A 23,776-nucleotide genomic window follows, 5' to 3' on the forward strand; every position below is an offset into this window, starting at 1 on the left:
CCTCTCGAGTCTTTAGCCTTAGACTGCTCGTATCCACGCTACTAGGATAGCTGGTCTATAGGTTGACTTACAACCAAACACCATAAGGGTCGTTGGAACGATACATAGCGGTCGCTAGAATAGCGAACGTTGCATATCGGGCCAACTTCTCACATTGGTGGCAGCGGTGGGATTTGAGCTTGCTGTTGTTTTACCACACGTATCCTAAGAATATCTTGTTGAAAGATCGCATAAGTACTGGTAGTACATATAACTAAAGCTTAGAATACTCTGAGTTCTACTGAACCAGCTGTTGCAGCTCCTCAAGGCTTAGCACACCTTGGCTGCAACTCTTAGCAAGGGAACAGTAGGTAAACACGTAGTGTAGGTAGGTGCATCACTTACACCACACTAGAAATAGTATGTCGGACAAAGGAGGAAACTCTGAGTCTCCCCTTGTGTCAGTTGACCCTCCACAGGTCATCCCTTCAAGATATACTGTGCTGAGCTTCAAGGAGTTAAGACAGGTGTGTCACTCCCGGAAGATCAAGCAGGGGTCTAACCCCACCACGTCCTTTCTGATTGGTCTCTTGGAGACTTATGATGCCAGAAAAGCTGAGACCCGTCTTAGCTCTTCTAATCCAGAAGGAGACATGCCTCCCCTCGAGGGAACCAGAGACGATCCTGACCTCATCCACCTCGCAACTGAGAACGAAGATGTGGAGGATGATGAGGATGAGGATCCCTCTGGGGATGAGGCAGATAAGGGACAGGTAGAAGTCGTTAGACTAAGCAGGTCCAACTTAAGCAAACATGATAGTGGTACTGGGGGACCCTCAGCGCTACTGTCAGGTCCGCTTAACATTGGGAATGGACGAGCCCGATCTCTGTCAAGAGACTCTGGCAGATCCCTTCAAACCAATGGCTCTCGCAACTCTTCGCAAAGAGGGATGACGTCCCCTCAGCGGAGAGTGTACGAAGCTAAGGAAAGGGCAGCTAATCTGAGGATCGAAAGGGAAGAACTTGCCCTGGCCAAAGAAAGGCTTGCCTTTGCGAGAGAGCAACAGTTAGGTGGGGTAGTCCCCACTGGTGGCAGCAATGTACCTAGCAATAGGGAAAAGAGTTTCGATACGAAACACCTTGGTAAGATAGTGCCCCCCTTTAAACAAGGGGACGACATCCACAAATGGATTACTGCTTTGGAGAGGGCCTGCACGGTGCAAGGTGTTCCCCAGAGTCAGTGGGCAGCTATCTTGTGGCTCTCCTTTGAAGGTAAAGGAAGAGACAAGCTCCTCACCACAAGGGTGGAGGATGCGAACGATTATCAAGTCTTGAAAAATACACTCGTTGAAGGGTTCGGCCTAACCACTGAGCAGTACAGGGTGCTGTTCAGGGATACCCAGAAAACGCAGTCTCAAGATTGGTCTGACTTTGTCGATTGTGCCACTAAGGCTTTTGAGGGCTGGTTGCTGGGCAGTAAGGTTACTGATTACAAAGGATTGTATAATTTGATGATGAGAGAACAAATTTTAAACAATTGTCAGAACCAGTTGTTGCATCAGCATCTTGTCGACTCGGATCTGACCTCTCCCCAAGAATTGGGAAAGAAGGCAGACAGATGGGTTCGTACGAGAGTTAAACAGAACCAGGGCCAGAATCAAGGTGGTCAGAAGAAAGCAGACCAGAAGGGTAAAGATTCTAAGGGGGAACAAAATGACCAGAAGTCTTCGACAGGTCCCCAACAACCCAAAGAGGGTGGGGGTCAGGCTCCCCAAAAGAAGAAAGAAGGCCAATCCAAAAGATGGTGCCAGTACTGTAAAAGTAAATCTCACTGGTTTAGTGAGTGCACCAAGAAAGGAGGAGGGCAGACTCCTGCCACTGCAGCCCCTAAGGCACCTGTGCCCCCTAGTACAGTCAGCAGTGGTAGTGCGCCTCCCAAGGGTTTAGTAGGGTTAACCCTGGGTTCTGAGGGGCGTGACAACTTGGTTGGCACACTCACTCAGGCTGTCCTTGTCAGTACAGGGGACGCGGACGTGTCCCCTGACATAAGCCCCAATACCTTGGGCAAATACAGACAGACGCCTTTCATAAATGGAAAGATGGCTCAGGCCTATAGGGACACTTGTGCCAGCGTCACCATGGTGACGCCTAACTTTGTGGACCCTGGACAGATCATGCCAGGTACAGAATTCCTGGTGACCAATGCAAGCAATGTCACTACCAATCACAGTATGGCAATTGTAGCTTTCTCCTGGGGAGGGGTAACTGGCCAAAAGAAGGTTGTAGTTAGTCCAGACCTCCCAGTGGATTGTTTGTTGGGCAATGATTTGGAGTCATCACAATGGTCAGAAGTGGAGCACCGGACTCACATGGAAATGTTAGGTTTGCCAGCACATGTGTTCGCTGTGACCAGGTCACAGGTCAGGAAATGCCCCACTGAACAGGTGCTGGATCCTGGAACAACGGACCAGACACCTCCCAAGAAAAAGAGCAGTAGGGTTAAGGCTGCGCCTTCCCCCTTGCCCCAGGTCGTGGATCAAGTCTCAGAGGAGGCTGACCTACAGGAATTGAGGGAAACTGAGCCTAGGGAGTTCGAACTTGATCAAGTTGAATTCTTGGGTTCAGGGGGACCCTCAAGGGAAGACCTGGGGAAGGACCAGTTAGACTGCCCTTCTCTTGAACCCCTCAGACAGCAGGCTGCTGCTGAGGCTGCTGGGAACGCCACAGGTACCCACAAGGTATACTGGTAAGATGGACTCCTGTACACTGAGTCAAGAGACCCCAAGCCTGGCATGACCAGGAGGCTGGTTGTACCCTTGTCTCAGCGTGGTTTCCTACTTACCTTGGCCCACGAGATTCCCTTAGCAGGACACTTAGGCCAGACGAAAACGTGGGACAGGCTTGTCTCACACTTTCACTGGCCTCATATGAACGAAGATACCAAGGAGTTTTGCCGCTCCTGTGTCACTTGCCAAGCCAGTGGTAAGTCAGGTGGCACGACAAAGGCCCCCCTTATACCAATGCCTGTGGTGGGGGTGCCCTTTGAACGGGTGGGGATCGACATCGTCGGTCCCATGGAACCACCAACAGCATCAGGGCACAAGTTTATACTGGTGGTAGTGGATCATGCCACCAGGTATCCTGAAGCTATTCCCCTTAGGACCACTACAGCACCTGTTGTGGCAAGAGCCCTAGTTGGAGTATTCTCCAGAGTGGGCTTCCCTAAGGAGGTCGTCTCCGACAGAGGTGCAAACTTTATGTCGAGCTACTTAACTGCTATGTGGAAGGAATGTGGTGTCAACTACAAGTTCACTACACCCTATCATCCACAATGCAATGGGCTTGTTGAGAGATTCAACAGGACCCTTAAAGGGATGATTCATGGACTACCTGAAAAGCTTCGGCGTAGATGGGACGTCCTGATCCCCTGCCTCTTGTTCGCCTACAGAGAAGTCCCACAGAAGGGGGTTGGCTACAGCCCTTTTGAACTTTTGTACGGGCATCCTGTAAGAGGACCCCTGTGTTTGGTGAAGGAAGGATGGGAGAGACCTCTCAAAAAGCCTGCAGCCAACATAGTGGACTATGTGCTTGGCCTCCGCTCGCGGATGGCTGAATACATGAAGAAGGCATCTGAAAACCTTAAGGCCAGCCAAGAACTCCAGAAAGCTTGGCATGACCAAAAGGCTGTCTTGACTGTTTACCAGCCCGGACAGAAGGTGTGGGTGTTGGAGCCAGTGGCCCCAGCAGCACTCAAGGACAAATGGTCCGGGCCCTACACCATCCTGGAGAAAAAGGGAGAGGTCACCTACCTGGTCGACCTGGGAACTCCCCGGAGCCCCCACAGGGTGCTTCATGTCAACAGGCTCAAAGCATATGTCGACAGGAAGGACATGAGTTTGCTCATGGCCCTAGATGAGGGACAGGAAGAAGAGAGTGACCCTCTCCCCGACCTGCTCACTCAGAATCCTGACGATGGATCGGTAGATGGTGTTGTCTTTTGTGGCAGCCTCTCCGAACATCAACAGAGCGACTGTAAACAGGTTCTTCAGTCGTTCAGACATATGTTTTCTCTAACACCCAGCCAGACCGGTTGGTGCACCCATGACGTTGACACTGGTGACAGCTTGCCCGTTAAGAGTAAAATCTACCGGCAGCCTGATCACGTTAGAGACTGCATCAAGAGTGAAGTGCAGAAAATGTTGGAGCTGGGAGTCATTGAACCCTCGGATAGCCCTTGGGCTAGTCCCGTAGTTCTAGTGCCGAAACCTCACACCCAGGGTGGTAAGAGAGAGATGAGGTTTTGCGTAGACTACAGGGGTCTCAATGCAGTCACTAAGACTGACGCCCACCCAATACCGAGGGCAGACAAGCTTATCGATAGATTGGCCTCGGCCAACTACTTAAGTACGTTTGACCTGACAGCTGGGTATTGGCAAATCAGGCTAGCTGAGGACGCCAAGCCTAAAACCGCATTTTCAACCCCTGGTGGGCATTATCAGTTCGTGGTGATGCCCTTTGGTCTGAAAAATGCACCTGCCACCTTCCAAAGGTTGGTGAATCAAGTCCTTACTGGGCTGGATGACTTCTGTGCGGCATATCTTGACGATATTGCTGTCTTTAGCTCCACCTGGGAGGATCACCTGGTCCACCTGCGGAAAGCGTTAGAGGCTCTGCAAGCAGCAGGCCTCACTATCAAGGCCACCAAGTGCCAGATAGGGCAGACACAGGTTGTATACCTGGGCCACCTTGTAGGTGGAGGCCAGGTTCAGCCACTGGAGAGCAAGATACAGTCAATCAGGGACTGGGCTCCTCCAACCACCCAGACTCAGGTTCGAGCTTTCTTGGGCCTGACTGGATACTACCGGAAGTTTGTCAGGAACTATGGTTCCATCGTGACACCATTAAACGAACTGACAAGCAAGAAAATGCCAAAAAAGGTTCAGTGGACAGCGAGCTGTCAAAAAGCATTCGATGACCTAAAGCAGGCCATGTGCACGGCGCCTATCCTCAAGAGTCCGGACTACTCCAAACCATTCATTGTCCAAACAGATGCTTCTGAGTTGGGTGTGGGAGCTGTTCTTTCTCAACTGAATTTTGATGGTCAAGACCAGCCCATTGCTTTTATAAGCAGAAGGCTGACCCCTAGAGAGAAGAATTGGTCAGCTATTGAGAGGGAGGCCTTTGCTGTGGTTTGGGCCCTGAAGAAGCTGAGGCCATACTTGTTTGGCACTCACTTCAAGATTCAGACCGACCATAAGCCCCTCTTGTGGCTAAATCAGATGAAGGGTGAAAACCCCAAACTGCTAAGGTGGTCCATTTCCCTACAGGGGATGGACTTTACAGTGGAACATAGACCTGGTACTGATCATGGCAATGCCGATGGGCTCTCCAGATACTTCCACTTAGAACAAGAAGACTCACCTGGTCAAGTTTAGCTTATTGTTCCGACGTTTGGGGGGGGTCATGTAGGAGAGTAGGGTCTGCAATCCTATGATCACCCAGATTTTTTGCTTTTGTTTCACTGGTTTACGACTTTCTCTGGCTGTGGGCCTGCTAATCAGACCCACAGCCTGGCTGTTCTCTTTCTAAATTACAATATGTACCCTAGGTGCATTTACCAATTGGTACTGGGCCACCTTATCAGACCCTGTAACTCAGGGCATAGGTGTACCCAGGGCCGTCAGGGGCTGCAGCATGTATTATGCCACCCCTGGCTGGCTTCCTAAATTTGGCACAACTGGCTGCATGACAGCTGGGGCGAAGTCGTGTAATCACACTTTGCTTTAGATATAGTAACCCTATATCTAACCATACAATGGACACTCAAGTTCCTATCAGTCACTCCTATGGCAGGCCTTGACAATCCTGAAGGCAGAGTGCATGGGCTCGTGTGAACTAGGTTCTGGCCCGAGCCGAGCCCGGTTGCAGCTTGCGGAATCAAGACCCAATGGCTGTTCCATGATAACGCGTACCACATCGGTAACTTCGGTGTCGCGTTATCAAGACATGTCGAGTAAGGTGTCATACGAATCGGGATGCTGCCCTCTAACCAACTCTGGCGACGAGGTTAGCATTCCGCCCTTCTAGAGGGACACGACATGTACGTAACTGTGAACCCCGGTTAAAGTTAACTAAAGCCTCAGCTCCACAAAATGGATGCTGCCACCACAGACACGAGTCTGACCTCCTGCTGCTGGGAGTCCTTCCAGCGAGGAGCGCTTGGACAAAGGGTTTCCTGTCGAGGGCGGTGTTCGCACCGTCCCAGACAGGGTTTGTGTATTCTGGGTAGGTAGGGCTTTTGCGAGAAGGTGACTGCGGAGTGGCACCCCGGTGCTCACTACGCATCTGCCGGTCAGAACCAGTTCCAGGGGCACCAGCCCTGGCCTGGGGAAAGTCCGGCAGGGGAGAGGGGTGTAACTACCCCCCTTCCTGGTCCCACCCTTAGGGCAGGACCTAGTCATGTACCCACCCCTTTCTTTAGAATAAAGGCCGGAGCGGGGACCCTTCCAAATTAGATCATCTTTGAATCAAGAACTACTTTCTACGAAAGGACACTCAAGACTCTTCTCAAGATTTCTCCCTTGTGACTAAGGAGTAGTCACCCTGCATCAGCGGGCACCATCTAAGAACTCTGCGGTTTGCTGCAAGTCCTTCCTCAAGGATCCGACGGCCCAGCTCGACGAGAACCGGCTTCCCTGGCACCTCTGACCTCTACCCACGTCATCAGCTCAGCTGTGATCTGTGGGTGCGACGAGACCTCGAGGGACCGGCCATCATCAAAACCTGCACGCTTTCTTAACCAGCACGACCATCAAAGTAATTCTCTGGTGAGTGCTCTGGGGTCCGAGAAGCCCCGACCCTGAGCCGCTCCAGCACCGAAGTGCAGTCTCCCAGCATCTCCACGATCTGCGTGGGGCCCTTCTACTCGCTGCTCAGCACGTTGTCTGGTCACTAGCCGCTGGCTTGTGCCCTTCCTTGACGACGACCGACAAACAACACTGCTGGTCTGGTTGCTCCAGACTGGCCCTTGCTTCCATCTTTGCGAGAAGCACCCCGGACCCTCCTGGTCCACTCAAGACGCCATCTTAGGCCCACCACGTGGCCCTGAGATCTGCCAAGGCTTGTTGCCCCATCCTGGGCCCAGCGACGCCGACAGCGTCATCCTTCGTGGGACAGCTCGCACCTCCACCGTGGTCGCCGACAACGCCTCCTGGTCCGTGAGACTGCAGAGCCTAGCGTCGCCCACTCACCTGGTCGAGGTGACGGCCAACCGGTGCCATCCTGGTACCCTCTGACTACTGGCTAGTAGTACGAACTTGGTCCCCTCTGCTTTCAGGTATCAACAATCTCTGATCCAGGCTTGGATCTCTACGAACTATTCATCACTGGTCGCCGGCCAGCAACTCCTTTTCTTCCGGCTCCTGGCTCGTCAGCGAAGACCCCGACGCCTGTAAGACTTGTGCAGCCGCAGCCCTCGTGGCTAGGTAACTCGGCATTTCGGTGCCTGCATAGCCTCTTTACTCTAGGGTCCCGAGTCCCTCGCTTCCGACTTGCCCTATCGGGTCCGCCCGAGACCTTAAACTTTCCGTGTCCTCGGACACTTGTTTTTAATTGTGCACTTGAAGTATTTTCCTAAGAGATTTGGTTTGTGCTTAGTACCCTGTCCTCATAAAGAGTCCAGGGCTGTTGTGAATCTTAATAAATATCCTGTTTATTTTCATAACACTTGTGTGGTGTCCTTTCACTGGGTGTTCAAGGGGTACATGTGTGGTAAACAGCTGGCTTAACGCGCCCTCTCGAGTCTTTAGCCTTAGACTGCTCGTATCCACGCTACTAGGATAGCTGGTCTATAGGTTGACTTACAACCAAACACCATAAGGGTCGTTGGAACGATACATAGCGGTCGCTAGAATAGCGAACGTTGCATATCGGGCCAACTTCTCACACTTTGTGCCCCAGCACTGCAGACAAAGGCCTCTGAGTGTTTGTTTGTGTGAGTGGCGCAAGAGAGGAACAGAAAACTTGACAAAATTAGTCCTTCTATTGCTTAATACAGTGTAAATGTGAAACACTTTGGGGTTTAGGGGCTGGATAAAGAATAATGTCAGGAAACAAGCGCAAATTAAAAGCACATTTTATTTACACTTTCAGTCATTTCCGAGTTTAGTTACAAACTAATAGTGGGCAAAACACATGATGTAAAAAACTGAAACCAAAAACGTATTTTTACATTATTTTATGTTTCTTGTTACTTGTTTTTAAAACAGGCCGTCAACCTTTCACGTGAAAATTATTATAAGGGCCTGACATCACTTCTTGTGATGTTACTACATGTGACGTCACTGTGATTTCCATATGATAATGGGCTCCTTCACTATTTTCCTTACTTGTGCCCTGTTCATTGGCATGACATTCGTCTATAGGTATTAAAAATAAACATTAAACTCATAGGTGTTCAGCCCATTTCTCTGGTGATGTCACACATTGGCTTGTATTCAGCTGCTTCTTCTATTTTTAGATGAGTACAAATAACGTACTGTTACCCCTCCTTCCAATTCGTTCTTTTTCTCCCCCTTTCTTTGTCACTCTCACTCTCTTTATCTCTCCCCCTCTCTATCTCCCACACACTCCTGTTAGCTTTAGCTTCATGAATGTCACTGCCACTTCTGGCATTCATACGACAAATCCTTCAGAACATTTGAGGACAAGGGACAATCAAGTGTGGAAGATGAGTTGCTGGGAGTGCAACTGATTGTCCTGGCACATATATGCTTTTGATGTGGGATTTCGCTATTTCACCACATTCTTCAAACAGAGTCTGCTGCTTACAATGGCTCAATTCTGGTACAAATTAGAGTTTGGCAAGTCTCAAAATGAATAGGGAGAGCCAAGTCGGAGAGGAGCCAAGGGTCCCACTTAGTAAGCAGGCGCAAGGCATGAGCTGATCCATCAACCGATAACAGTGTGTAAAAGATGCAGCAAACGTTACTTAAAAACAAGGTATATGCTCTTTTATATCTAAAAATAGTTTTTTTCTTGAACACCTGTGCTTCGCTTTATTTAATTACATATGCTGCAGTAACATTTGTTAATAGTAGTAAATGCATTTTACCAATGAAGCTTCCATCTCCAGAGCCCTGACAACATGTCCACTCTGAGTGTGTTGGGTTTATAGGTTTTATCACTAATCGGACAAGTTAGCTGAAAATACCGCTGTTAGTCCCAGTATTGTTCAGTGTTGCTTTTACAGGTAGTGTGGTCAGGGGCGATTGAATATTTTCCTTTGTATCTCTTCTTCGCCAAATAAAAATCAACAATGTTTCTTTTCTTTTAATCCACATTGTGCTTGTCTTCCACTGTGTATTCTGGTACATAATGTCACTTTGCTATGTGTACGAAAGTGAACAATCACTGGAAACAAACACTTTTATAATTCTGCAAATACTGTTATCTGATTTTCTTCTTTACTGCTATTCAGGTCTTTTATCATCTGGTATTTCAATGTCCTACATAATTTGAATTTTATCTTTTTCATAATTCATTCCTCTCACAATAACTGCACTGTTTTACTCTTTTCTATGTCTTCAGAAGGGTCAATATTATTTTTGATGTTCCTAAGTTCTTTCCGTAATCTCTGTATCTCTAGGATTATTTCCATGTGAGTTAAATGAAGGAGTGTATTCACTGAGGGCTGTGTGGGATCGAAAATTGACAAAAGCCCTTCTCACTTTCAGTGCCCTTCTATGTTTCCCCCCTGTGTGTTCACTGATGACTTTGTAGCTCTAATCGTCGACAAAAGCTCTTCCCACATTCATTGCACTTGAGTGGCTTTCCCCCTGTGTGTGTTTGTTGATGTTTTCGTAGCATTGAAAACTGACTAAAGCTCTTCAAACATTCACAGCAATCATATAGTTTTTTCCCTGTGTGTATTCTCTGATGTATTTGTAGGTCTGATAATTGACTAAAGGTCTTCCCACATTCATTGCACTTGAATGGTTTTTCTCCAGTGAGAGTTCGCTGATGATACCTTAATATTGAAGAGAAGCAAAAACTGCTGTTACATTCACCGCAATGATAGGGTGTATCCCCCCTGTGTGTCCGCTGAGTTGTTTGGAGGTTTGATAATCGACTAAAGCTCTTCATACATTCACTGCAGTTGAATGGTTTTTTCCCCTGTGTTCACTGATGATTTTGTAGGTGTGATGACTTTGCACTTGAGTGGCTTTCCCCCTGTGTGTGTTTGTTGAGGTATTCGTGAGTTGAAAACTGACTAAAGCTCTTTAAACATTCCCAGTAATCAATTAGTTATTTTATCTACATAATTAAGTTTGGGAAACCATCTTTTTTTTAATTATACACAACAACGAAAACTGAAGAAACACACAGAATTTTCAAATGAAATTGAAATATGTATTGTTACTGTTTGGTGCATAAAAAGATCCTAATCCAAAATGTCCACCTATATAAATCGACGCGAAAGACACAACAATAGATTAGAAGAAGCATTTGACCCCTCGGGCGCTGCCATTAGCAAAACATCGAGCTCAACTAATTTATTATCAGCTAAAAGTATATTTCAAGCATTGGAGAAAGTAGCCAAAAAAGAAACCTCCAAATGGTGGGAAGGAGCATCACTCAAAAAATATCTAGAACACAATCTTATCCCTCGTGGATTACGAATTCTTATCTTTCCTCCAATAGAGACCACGGCTCCTGAAAAATTACAACTTTGGGAAGAAAATCTTCGCACAGCCTCCAATAACATGCTAAGACAGCTAATAGATATAGCGCAAGAAAAATTTGAAAAAAACAAATCAGAGGTTGATACGTTATCCAAACGACTTGAGGAAGCAAATTGGGGTGATATTACAATGAAAAACTATGATATCCTAGACAAAATCTTGGATGAATATGAAGAGGACATAATCCAAAGGAAAAATACTTGAATGACGACGGAAGGGTCTATACCTTCGCACAAAAATATGACAACATTAACACCTCAACATCAAACAGTAATACCAGCACCACAAATCAAACCCCTACTTCATCGGAAGTTGGCTCAGTAGAAGAACTACCAACAACTTGCAATACTCGTCCACAAGTAAATTTTCAGGAACAAGTTCAACGACATCGACTAGGTAATGTCCAAGACAATCACACCAGACCTCCAAACCTGGGGACACCAAAACCAAGTACAATAGGAGTTCAAACCAGAACAAGAAAGAAGGAACTGTACACGGCGAAACCCTAACTAATAACCTGGTGATCAATCTGTCTACTGCAAACCTTACTGATACACACAACCAAATTCTCAATAAAGATTTATCCTTCTGCCCAACTGTGTGTTCGCTGATGTCTTTGAAGGTGTGATAACTGACTAAAGCACTTTGCACATTCACTCCACTTGAATAGTTTTTCCCCCGTGTGTGTTCGATTATGACGTTGAAGGTGTGATAACAGACTAAAGCACCTTGCACATTCACTGCACTTGAATGGTTTTTCCCCCGTGTGTGTTTGCTGATGTCTTTGAAGGTGTGATAAGTGATTAAAGCACTTTGCACATTCACTGAACTTGAATGTTTTTTTCCCTGTGTGTGTTCCCTGATGATACCTTAATGCTGAAGAGTCGTGAAAACTACTGTCACATTCACTTTAATGATAAGGTTTTTCCCCCGTGTGTGTTCGCTGATGACGTTTTCGGTCTGATATCCAGCTGAAGCTCTTCCCGCATTCATTACACTTGAATGGTTTTTCCCCTGTGTGTATTCGCTGATGATTTTGAAGGTTTGATAGGTAACTAAAGCACTTTGCACATTCACTGCACTTGAATGGTTTTTCCCCTGTGTGTGTTCGCTGATGCTTCCTTAATGCTGAAGAGTCGCGAAAACTACTGTCACATTCACTACAATGATAAGGTTTTTCCCCCGTGTGTGTTCGCTGATGACTTTTTCGGGCTGATATCCGACTAAAGCTCTTCCCACATTCACTGCACTTGAATGGTTTTTCCCCCGTGTGTGTTCGATTATGACAATTTCGTTCTGATATATAACTAAAGGTCTTCCCACATTCATTGCATTTGAATGGTTTTACCCCTGTGTGTATTTGCTGATGTTTTTGAAGGTTTGATAATCGACTAAAGCACTTTGCACATTCACTGCACTTGAATGGTTTTTCCCCTGTGTGTGTTCGCTGATGATACCTTAATGCTGAAGAGTCGCGAAAACTACTGTCACATTCACTACAATGATAAGGTTTTTCCCCCGTGTGTGTTCGCTGATGACGTTTTCGGTCTGACATCTGACTAAAGCTCTTCCCACATTCATTACATTTGAATGGTTTTTCCCCTGTGTGTATTCGCTGATGTTTTTGAAGGTGTGATAACTGACTAAAGCACTTTGCACATTCACTGCACTTGAACGGTTTTTCCCCCGTGTGTGTTCGTTGATGTGTTTGAAGGTGTGATAACAGACTAAAGCACTTTGGACATTCACTGCACTTGAATGATTTTTCCCCTGTGTGTGTTCGCTGATGTCTTTGAAGGTATGATAACTGACTAAAGCACTTTGCACATTTACTGCACTTGAATGGTTTTTCCCCTGTGTGCATTCGCTGATGTCTTTGAAGTTGTGATAACTGACTAAAGCACTTTGCACATTTACTGCACTTGAATGGTTTTTCCCCTGTGTGTGTTCGCTGATGTTTCCTTAATGCTGAAGAGTCGCGAAAACTACTGTCACATTCACTACAATGATAAGGTTTTTCCCCCGTGTGTGTTTGCTGATGACTTTTTCGGGCTGATATCCGACTAAAGCTCTTCCCACATTCACTGCACTTGAATGGTTTTTCCCCTGTGTGTGTTCGATAATGACAATTTCGTTCTGATATATAACTAAAGGTCTTCCCACATTCATTGCATTTGAATGGTTTTACCCCTGTGTGTATTCGCTGATGTTTTTGAAGGTTTGATAATTGACTTAAGCACTTTGCACATTCACTGCACTTGAATGGTTTTTCCCCTGTGTGTGTTCGCTGATGATACCTTAATGCTGAAGAGTCGCGAAAACTACTGTCACATTCACTACAATGATCAGGTTTTTCCCCCGTGTGTGTTCGCTGATGACGTTTTCGGTCTGACATCTGACTAAAGCTCTTCCCACATTCATTGCATTTGAATGGTTTTTCCCCTGTGTGTATTCGCTGATGTTTTTGAAGGTGTGATAACTGACTAAAGCACTTTGCACATTCACTGCACTTGAACGGTTTTTCCCCCGTGTGTGTTCGTTGATGTGTTTGAAGGTGTGATAACTGACTAAAGCACTTTGCACATTCACTGCACTTGAATGTTTTTTCCCCCGTGTGTGTTCGCTGATGTCTTTGAAGGTATGATAACTGACTAAAGCACTTTGCACATTTACTGCACTTGAATGGTTTTTCCCCTGTGTGCATTCGCTGATGTCTTTGAAGTTGTGATAACTGACTAAAGCACTTTGCACATTCACTGCAATGATATGGCTTTTCCCCCATGTGTGTAAGCTGATGTATCTGTAGGACTGATAACTGACCAAAGCTCTTTACACATTCACTGCACTTGAATTTTTTTTCTCCTGTGTAGGTTTGCTGATGAAGCTTGCGTAGTGATGACAAACTAAAGCTCTTTTTGTATGTGTTTGATTCCTCTTTCTTGGTTAGTGTCTGTGGGTCGGGTATATATTTGTCTATATCCCATGACTGCATTTCCTGATGGGCCGACATGTCTGATAAAGCACTTGGCTTTTTCTCACACACTTTATATGTGTGCAGTATTTTCCACGTTTGATTTCTGTTTTAACAATAAAATGCGATAGCCACCTAATATTTACCACACTCCTAATATGTAGAAGGTGTCTTTGTAGGCAATTGTGCCTTTAGATTGGATTATGGCAATGCACGCTTGCGGGTAAAGATGTATCTTCCTTCTGGCCGGTGCAAATCGGGACAGTCTGTTGTATTGTAGATATAAGAACTCCTCTTTCCTTTACCCGTCAGTTGTCTGGCTCCGCTCTGTTATGCTCTTCTCTGGTTACAGTGGTTCGGCGAGAAAGAGTTTAGAATTCACCTAGAGCACGGAATGATGGCTTATAATCATCTTAGAAAACAGAGCACTGCGGTAATCACATCATACCGATCTGATGATCAAAGCAGGTGTTGGACACTTGTTTATACAGGAGGCGGTTTGTTATTGTTGTTGCCTTAATTTTAGTAAGGTCATTTCTTCGTCTTGTGGCGTGGAGGTGCACAGCTCAGCTTCTTACAATCTCTGAACTGCCCTTGATCCTTCACCCGGAATCTGTCAGTTTGAGTGCAGGTTCCTCTGTCGCCGACTGCACTGATGTTTTCCTGAATACTGGAGCTCATTATTTCTGCTATTATTGAAGAGTTACAGCCTTCGCTTCATTATTGATGGTCATTTCACACATTCAAGGCTTGTTTTCTGTTGATGTAAAGATATTTAAAATTACTAAATGGAAATATAATGGAATGAGAATTCTCAATGTTTAACTGGTTGTAAAAGACACTCCACACAATGCAGCGCAGCCCTACCCCGCGAGGCTACGTTGCAGGAAGGGAACAGGAGAGCATCATATTTTCAGAGATATGGCTCTCTCCTTTCCTTTCCCTTGCGCCGGCACTGATTACAGAGGGCCTGCGCCATGCACACACCTTAGCACCAGAGCACTAGGGTGCGTGAGTCTGTGAGTCCAGCATGGGTTTTATACAGGAAGGACACCCTTCCTGTACAAATTTCTATGCCTCGACACGAGGGAAAGTTTTTCCCATTTTGCATACGTGTTGCACAGTGCAGCACACATGCAAAGTCAGAAAAGGAAGAAGAAATGAAAGCATTTCTCCTTCCTTGCACCTAGTTTTGTTGTTGCACGAGAACACCCATGCACCAACCTTGGCAGGCCCCCATGGCAGAAAGCAATGCCAAACAATGCTATGCTCAGTCTTACATTACTTTAACGTTATTTACAGTGCTAAACAAGTTAAGCGCTGGAAAGTAAATTAGGAAAAAAGATTTTGCGCCATTTTGTGCCTCTTTTGTGACGCAAACACAGTGCAAAATCTTAGTAAAGCTCCCCTTTCTTCTTTATCGCTTTTGAAACTTAGCAAGGAATATTTCATCATACACAGATATTTAACTAAATGTTCTGTTGATCAGGTGACATTTTATTAATGTCTGGAAAAGAGGTGATTTACCAATGTTTACAGAGTAACTGAGCAAAGTAAGGGCACTCACGTATAGCTTAAGATAGACGCATATGGTCAAGATTTCATTTAAACAACAGTAGAGTATAGAAAAAGAGAAGGGTCAGGCTGGGCTGTAAAATTTCCAGTAACTCTTTACGAAGTATACAACAAAAGTAACTCCATTTACACACTTTTTCTCATTCTTTCCGATTTACTTAAGATCATCTCAAATACCAACTCCTGTCTTTACCTCGCTGTTCATAAGTCACCTTTGACACTTTCAACAGCTCCCTTGGTTCAAGCGTTTCTGGTTTCTACTAACCTGGACGATTGGAACATTATTGTGAGTTGAGGGGTGTTTCATATCGCCATATCATCTGTCCGTCTCCCTGAAACTAGTGTAGCTTACAGAGCCTCGTTCTGGCCATGGAAGATAACTTTAAAAAGCAAGTCTTTAGTTCTTCCTAAGTTAGATAAAGTTCTGTAAGATGCAGCTCCTTCTTTTGTGTAAAACAGAACAAGGGGTTCACTGTAAGGCCCGTCCTTTACATTATAGGCGCAGATATGGCACATGGCATCTGGCATGATGTTGTCCTTTTGGGGCCCAGGATGCCATTTGTGACCGGATGGGCATTTTGAAGAGTGGGAGGAGGTGTCAGTTATCCACAGGTGATGCTGCATTTATACCTTTCCATATTTCTCATATTCAAGTTTACCTAATTTCCTGTCCTTTGGCCCCCCCTACTGCTCTCTGGCTGCACACTCACTCTGTGGGGTTCATCAGAATTCAGAGAACTGCCTCATACTCACAAGGCCATGGATTTCACTTCTTCTACAGCACTTATTGCAGACAAAGGGCCTAGTTAGGAGTTTGTCCAACAGATTATTGCCTCAAGACTAGGGGTGGGTGAAGAATTCAGCTCTGCTGGCAGACCTCGCAAAGTTTTGCCCAAGAGTGCGGAGTTGGTCCAAAAAACTCCATGCAGAACAGAATTATTTTCTCAAGCGGTTCGCCACCGGTAAGGTGGCGAGCGCTTGTGAGAAAATATAACAGGATAGACCTCCTCCTGGCGAGATTTCTCATTGCGGGAGGTCACGGCAGGTCGCGACCACTCGAGTGTTAAAATCTGCCATTCTCGTTGATGAAGCTGCCATTCGATTAGAATATCAATTAGAGTGGCAGAAAGCAGCATCGCCCTCTGAAACGACTCGTAGTGCTGTTTGTGCTGATTTTACAGTGGAGGTTAAACTCCTGGCACTAAAAATCAGTGAGAGCAGCGCTACTTAACAAACTCTGCCACTAGCAGAAGTCGGCAGAATGCGGTGGAGTTTCCCTGGCACTTCGTGGAGTTCCGCTGAGTAAAACTCTGCAAACTAGACCAAGGCATTATCAAATGTGACAGATATCCTGCCTGCCTTATTATAATTGCCACAGGATGTAATACATTTTTAATGGGTCGGGCAGGATACCTGTCACATTTGTGATGGAATAAACAATCCGCTGAAATCTAAATCAGGCCTCTGGTGTACATTGCGTCCAGTCTGGCTAGCTGGGCCTCAAGGATCTTGTGGTTTGTGGGTCTCTCACTGCTTTGAGGTCACCACCAGGCAGACCTTCCGTCAGCTGTGCCCTGTGCAGATCTTCATTCCAGGCGGAGGCTTCTATCAGCTGCACCTTTTGCAGATTTTCCTTTCAGACGGGGGCTTCTGTCAGCTGCACCCTGTGCAGATCTTCCTTCCAGGCAGGGCTTCTGACAGCTGTGCAATATGCAGATCTTCCTTCCAGGGTGTACTTCTGTCAGCTGTGCCTTGTGCAGATCTTCCTTCCAGGTGGTACTTCTGTCAGCTGTGCCTTGTGCAGATCTTCCTTCCAGGCAGGGCTTCGTTCCTCAATTATCAGTTCAAAGGTCGGGAGAGGTAGAACTGGTCCAGGTCATCTTCTTTATTGCAGTTCAACTGGTCAAGCCACAGAGGTCGATCTCTGAGATGAAGGAGAGTCTGGATTTTCTGAGCTCCGTAGAGCATTGAGACAGTTCTACCGCATCCAGCACACACTGCAAGACTCCAAGAGTCAACGCTACCAGTGCTGCTCCAAGGTTTGATTCACCCACTTTATCTGAACATCCCCAGGCAAATTCCAACTAGAGAATAAACATCCTGCCTGCACCAGCAGAGTGCAGAAAGCTTTTCAAGCACCTCGAGGTAAATGGACTTTCTCTATCTGTCGTAACTGAAGATGTTAATCCTTGGTAACATCTATCCGCTATGGACAAGGTCCTCCATTTTGCTATCAGAATGTAACATATCCTGCGCAGACACAAACCCTCTAGTCCATAGTGCATGGAGCTGGGTGGGTCTCACCCAAAAGAGTGCCCTCCACAAATTGCTGACATTTTCTTACACCCACTGGAAAGCCGTGGCAACACACAGACCAACTACACCCCCTCAGGGATCACCAGTCAATCTGCCAGGATCAAAACTCAGATCTTTCAACCTTCTCTGTTACCGTCTTTGGAACGGCCTGTCTCTGGGATTCGTGGAAGCTCCACACTCAGTGAGCTCAGAGTTGCCTTGTAAAACCATCTCATGAGAGTGGGAGAAAAGAACATTAAGTGACACACACTGCACAGACGTGTATATAAATCTACCATTATCATTCCATAAACCATTGTCCTACTGCTGATGTTTTGACATGGATGTTTTTCCGTCTATCACAGCAGCTTCTTCATTTAAAATCTTACTCATCAGTTAGTTTTCCATCATACCTACTTACTTATGTACTGTTTCTGACCCTACGACATCTCTGGCAGACATGCTGTGCTGTCTGTTGCTTCATAAATGGGAAGTAGATTGCTACTGCTGTAGCGTAGTTTCTATATTCCCTATAGGCTCTGTGCATTGGAATAATATATCCTATAGAATAGACGTAGGACTGAGGTTGACTAAACCTCTATCGAATATACTAAACTTAATACTGAGTGCCAGCTAGCTCAGAGGTCACTAGAAACTTTCTCGAATTCACAAGAAGGGATTAGTTTCTGACAACCTCATAAACATGACAACTTTGTTTTCTAAGAATAAGAAACATATCTCTAGAGTGGCGGAAACAATAGATACATATTTCATTCAGTCAATCGTGCATGCTTCGTTTCAACAGAGTTTGTAGAGAAATAGAAAGACGGGCATTTTCAATAAAAAGGTTTTTTGAACAGTCTTCTTTCTCATACAAGAGAAGTGAACTGCTACAATTGTTAAGCAGACTGCAAAGTATAATGCGTACAGTGAGAATAGTATTATAAAATAATACTGTAAGAGCATTGCATGGTTTCTAAGCCATTTAAAAATACATACATAAAGACACAGGCTAAAATACTCAACTGATGCTTCTCAAATACGCTTACTTCGATGTACCTAACCTAAGTCTAGTACGAGGGAAGAAGTAAGTATTGTGTAGCATAGGTTTCGTTTTCTTTGCCAAGAATCATTCTAAGATTTCTCTAGGTTCTAATCAGCTTCATACCTTAGTTAGAATGAAGGAGGTCTGGTATCTCTGTCTCGGAAATCAATTTCCCTACACCCCGCAAGGGGAGCTTGGAAACACTGGAGCTGGATTCTCGGCAGGAGAAGAGATAGCTTCCTGATCAGTGCGTCAGCTGGAGGGTCGGCCTCCGTCGGCACTTGCTGTAGCAAGCTCCGTCGGGCAAGTAGATAGTCGAACTGCTCCGAACCACTGTGTCTCGCTAGAGCAAGTGGCGGTATATTTACACCTTGAAGGTGTCTAGGAATGCCATAGTTTGACATAAAGTCGGGCATAATAACGTCAGGAAAGAACCCCTAGGGAATAGTTGTTCTTTGCAAAGTACATGAGTTCTTGAACAAATCAATATTCGAGCAAGGGAAAGTTCCCTAACTGCTTAAACCGATTTTCCAAGAAATCGTTGTGATGTTTGGTATGGGTGGAAGTAGCCATGCCTGTATTTGGTCTGCATGGGGTATGTCTAAATAGGGGGATTGATTTCTATGCCTATATAAGGGCAATGTGAATTGTACCTATATAAGGGCATGAATCGGGAAAATTCACATGGAGCCTAAAACGCCACACAACACCCACTCCACTTTATTATGTATGACATTACTAAGTTCTAATCACATAAAAACATATCTAAACATGATGCTTTAAAACCCACCCAAAATACACAAAAACGCATTGACTGTACATGAAAAAGAGCATTTGTGCTGTATGCATTTCAAAGCAATGTTTCATTCAAAGCATATATTTTTGACATTTGAAAATGCTATCCGAATGAATCATGAAAATACATTTATGAAATGGCTTTTCAATACAGAAAAGAAGTCGAGCAGATTATATGAACTGTTTGTATGAGGACAAGGTCAATTATTGTCTCTTGGAAGTCTATCACAGAAATCTAGTTCTCTATGAATAGTTCTACTTTAAGCAGATTACTTGGTGGCAAAAAATGAAAAAATAAGAATTTGGAAAAACAAAAATTAATCATAGGAAAAATAAAGTCCCAAAGTTAGAACTTTGTTTTGCAAAATGAAGGTCGAATTCAGAGTCTCTCAGAACACTGCGTGCCAAATCAAAAGTCAGTGTTAGGGCTAGGAGAAAACATCAAGTCTTCTAAGTCTGTAAAGAATTTGTCTACCATTGTAGGTGAAATCTGGATTACCTCGTTAAGCAGATTAACCGCACATAGATGTGAACCATCAACGTCAGCGTCAGTCACATTAGCAATTTTCGAAGTAGATGGTACCTGTGCGCCTGTTGGTCCTCGTACCTCACCATTAGCATGTTGCGTCTGTGAGATCTCAATGAATGCCGTCATCAGGATTGGTAGCCGCTGGAGACAACACTGTGCATGAGCCGTTACTGGTCCAAGCAAAGTATCAACTTCCATTGGCATGAGTGATGGGAGTGTCAAACAGATGTCTAGCACGCATTTCTCTCCACATAGCAGGCATCATAGAACAGGTAAGATGCAATCTTGCCATATTGGTCTGAATGCTGGAAACCATGTGGTATTCAATTCTCTTAAACAAGTTAATCTCAAAATTTGGATTATGCGCTCACGACACCTCATCGCCAGAAGAGTGTTCTCCAAGGTGATCTGGGCGTCATTGGTGAGTTGGCTTGCGATATCGGAGCAGAAGGAGCAAAAATAGTATCCCTGCTGCGAGCCCCAAATTGAGAGGCAGTCTGCCAAACACTGAGTGCACGAAGTTTGGAAATATGCCTAGGACTGCTTGAAAAGGTGCTAACAGTCCCGAAAAAACTGTCTTAAATACATGTACAATACCACTCATATCAGACATGTTTAAGATATGACCTAACATTTCCGAGAAATGTTTAGGGCAGTTTGTTGTTAAAAGGGCATGTATCTCTGCAGAAGTCCTTGCAACTTGCAGATTATATGTCTCTTTGGCCGAGGTCAGTGGCACAGTTTTTTTGTAAAAGAATGGCTTTCAGTCTGCCTAAAGTATCAATTCGTATAGAAGAGATGTCCAGTGAAGGCCATAATGGCAACTCCCCGTCTGTCTTTGTTTTAGGAAACAATATTTGCATACAGCAAGTGACCCTGGCTGACACAGTTAGGAGATAGGCTATTCCTGGCAACATGCAGCAGCAGCTGTGATCATTCAACACAATATAACTTCCATTAGAAAGTTGCTTAAAAATTGGATCAATCACCGCAGCTGGTGAACCTTGCAGGTGGCAGGATAAGTTATTTGTGGAACCATCGCAGGCCCTGTGTAAATTAATATCCCGACACATGAGTGAACCGCTTAGTGCGTTTTCCCAATTTGTACCATTAAGAAACACTACTTTCCCCCCACTCCAACATCTGTGTGTGTATGGTAAATCCCAGGATGTCTTGATGTATTCTTTACTCAACCTTTCATATTGGCCTGCTGGTATATGTTTTAAGCAATACTGAAAATGGAAAATCGTCATAAGCAGAGTGATTGTACCGTGTATTATCCATTCTGTCGCTGGTTTATCAGAAACAGTTAATGGCAATCTTTCCAGTTTTTCAATGCCCAGCACCGTATAGTCTGTTCCCCCCTGTGCCAGTGTGATTTGTTTATCTGTAAGGTCAAATTCAGAAAACAATGACGTGGTGTTGATTAGACTCCAAGGCATATAGCCTGAACGAAGGTTATGCAATGTGCAGCCCAATAGCATGATAGAACGCAATTGTGATTGACCATGTTGCAACATGACCAGGTTCTGTTCCATTATGTCAATGGCAGAGGATAGTATGCAGTCCAAAGAATATAAACTGGATGACAGAGTCATTAACCCATTGTCAACTACAGAGAGAGATTTCTCTGAGATAATACGATCAATTTCTCGTATAAGTTCTGCAGTCTCTGCTTGCGTAATCTTCCATGCTTCATTATAGGCAGCATAGATACCGGCGTATATGAAATGTTTATGACGCGGTTTAGTAGGTCCTTGTAAGAACTCCCTTATATCAATGCATCTTTAAGTAAAGATAAGTGTTGTTTTACTTCCTTTAGGGTAGATTTGTGTAGCCACTCAAGGCGCAGTTTCCCCACACTGTATGATGTTACTATCCCTGGATGTTATCTCTGGATATATCTTGGATCTGGCCTAGTGAATGTGAGCCCTTGTGTCTTTTTCAGGAATCTATCTTGATAGTTGTTTGTGTCTGTGGGCCAGATTAACCATTTTTTTCCAAGTAGGATCTGTTCTGTTTTGAAGAAAAATAGTTTGTACGTCGACCACCACTTCTGTAGTGTTTTTACTATCAGGTGTCGGTGTAGGTATGGACGGATTGTTTAAATCTTTTATCTTGGCTAACCCAAGACAAGATGTCTGTTGAATAGTGTCATTCAAACACTTTATTTGCTGAGTATTAGTCAGCATACTTTTCATTCCTGTCTTATTAACATTTTTAAAGTAACATTTTTCTGGATTTGAAACATTAAAACCTGAAAAGTACGGAAATTAGTTATAAAATGTCTTTGAGCTACTCTTTGGTGGCTTAGGACAATGTTCCCATTGGTTATAAGTAATACATTTCTAGGATTTGCAGATTTATGCAAGAAATGATGACCAGAGTGATTATAACAATACATTTGTTTGTAATCCGATGAACCTTCTAAGTATTCATGATTCGTACATTTTGCAGACATTTCAAAGTCTGACATCATATTATTAACAGTCTCAAAGTCCCAATCATCAGAAAAGGTACTAGATGAAACACAGTCACTCAAGGAAACCTTGAATTGGTGTGGAATCTTCAACAGCTCTGCAGGACCAAGGATGTCATAATCAGTTCTGTCCCAGGTATACCACATGGTATAGGAACGGCTGTGATGTTCACTAATGACAAGTCTCTTTGTTCACGATGAGATGATTTGTGTGGTTTGAGGAGTAAGTTGATGTTCTTACTTACTGTGTCCTTTTTAACATATCTTCCAGTTATTACTATTCCCAAGGTAAATACAAGAGTCAAACAAAGTAGAAGAAACAGTACACCCAACACAATCCAAAGTTCAATCCATGGTGAAAACAGATAAGTCTTTTCCAATTGATGCAAAAGGTCTGTTGCTAGTTCTTTAAAATTTCTCTTCACTGGCGTTGTTTCAGGTTCACTGGGATCCTCGGAAAACGTATCAAAGTTAATGAAATAGCCAGAGGCAGTTCTGTCAATTGTAGGAATTGCATCAGGATTCGTGGAAATCGCTGGAACCCTTGATCACTTGTCATATTTGTATAGTCAGATGCTATTTCATTGTAGACAGGTGTTTCTTGACGAACTGCTTTTTGGGTCTCAAGAGGTACAAGTTCCATTGCTTTATTGCATAGTCCTTTTTTTCGCTCTGCAAATTTCTCAAAGGTGATGAGTCTCTCAGTTTGAACCTCTTGGATAGAAGCCAGATTCGGGCATCTGGAGTCCACTTGGCCTACTACTTATGATCGGCCACATGATGTGGTTTGACCAGGTCAATGGACACAAACCTGTTCTCCTTTTTAACAGCAAGGGGCGTTAGTAAAACTGTTTTTGATCCGTGGACTGCTAGGACAGGTACTGGTTGTCTGTAAGAAGGCCCAAATTCCGTCTTGTCAGTGATCTTTCCTCTGACTAGATCCCCAATCTTTGGAATCCAGGCAGGCCTTGCTGGGACGGGTGGTTTTTCTTCAGTGGGCGTTGGCTTCAGTAACACGTTGCTTTGGCTTTTCTTTATTTCATGGAAGTCCTGCAAAACCGCAAAACGATCTTTGATATTAAAGGGTTTTTGTTCTACCACTGAAGTGTGACAATCGAGGTCCTCAACAATCATTCTAGTTCCAAAAATAATTTCATATGGAGTGATTCCCCCTAGAGAACTTCTTGACAGATTGTTAAGACTACTTTGGACACCTATTAGATGTTTGAGCCACCCGTCACCCGAGCCTAATACCCTAGCTGTTATAGATTGCTTTATGTCCTGTTTTTTTCTTTCCAATACCGAAATTCCTTCAGGGTGGAATGGACTAGAATACAGCAATGCAACGCCCAGATTGGCCATGGCC

The 23,776-nt window shown here is 44.7% G+C and overlaps 2 protein-coding genes across 2 annotated transcripts in view; both read right to left on the reverse strand.

Moving 5' to 3' along the window:
• Positions 1 to 9,538: 9,538 nt before the first annotated feature.
• LOC147737992 (uncharacterized) lies at positions 9,539 to 11,298 on the reverse strand. The gene has a single exon (XM_086935655.1). The coding sequence runs from the start codon at positions 10,120 to 10,122 to the stop codon at positions 9,742 to 9,744; it is 381 nt and encodes a 126-aa protein (XP_086791781.1). The 5' UTR covers positions 10,123 to 11,298; the 3' UTR covers positions 9,539 to 9,741.
• Positions 11,299 to 11,631: 333 nt separating this feature from the next.
• Positions 11,632 to 23,776, reverse strand: part of LOC147737993 (uncharacterized) — a 73,828-nt gene continuing 61,683 nt past the window's right edge. The window contains exons 3-4 of the mRNA XM_086935646.1: positions 13,370 to 14,449; positions 11,632 to 12,616 (exon numbers count right to left, since the gene is read on the reverse strand). Coding sequence (XP_086791772.1) covers positions 11,632 to 12,616; positions 13,370 to 13,731 — 1,347 coding nt within the window. The 5' untranslated portion in view covers positions 13,732 to 14,449. The remainder of the gene's footprint in view (positions 12,617 to 13,369; positions 14,450 to 23,776) is intronic.

Source organism: Lissotriton vulgaris, chromosome 1_1, assembly GCF_964263255.1.
Source record: "Lissotriton vulgaris chromosome 1_1, aLisVul1.2, whole genome shotgun sequence".
NCBI lineage: Eukaryota > Metazoa > Chordata > Amphibia > Caudata > Salamandridae > Lissotriton > Lissotriton vulgaris.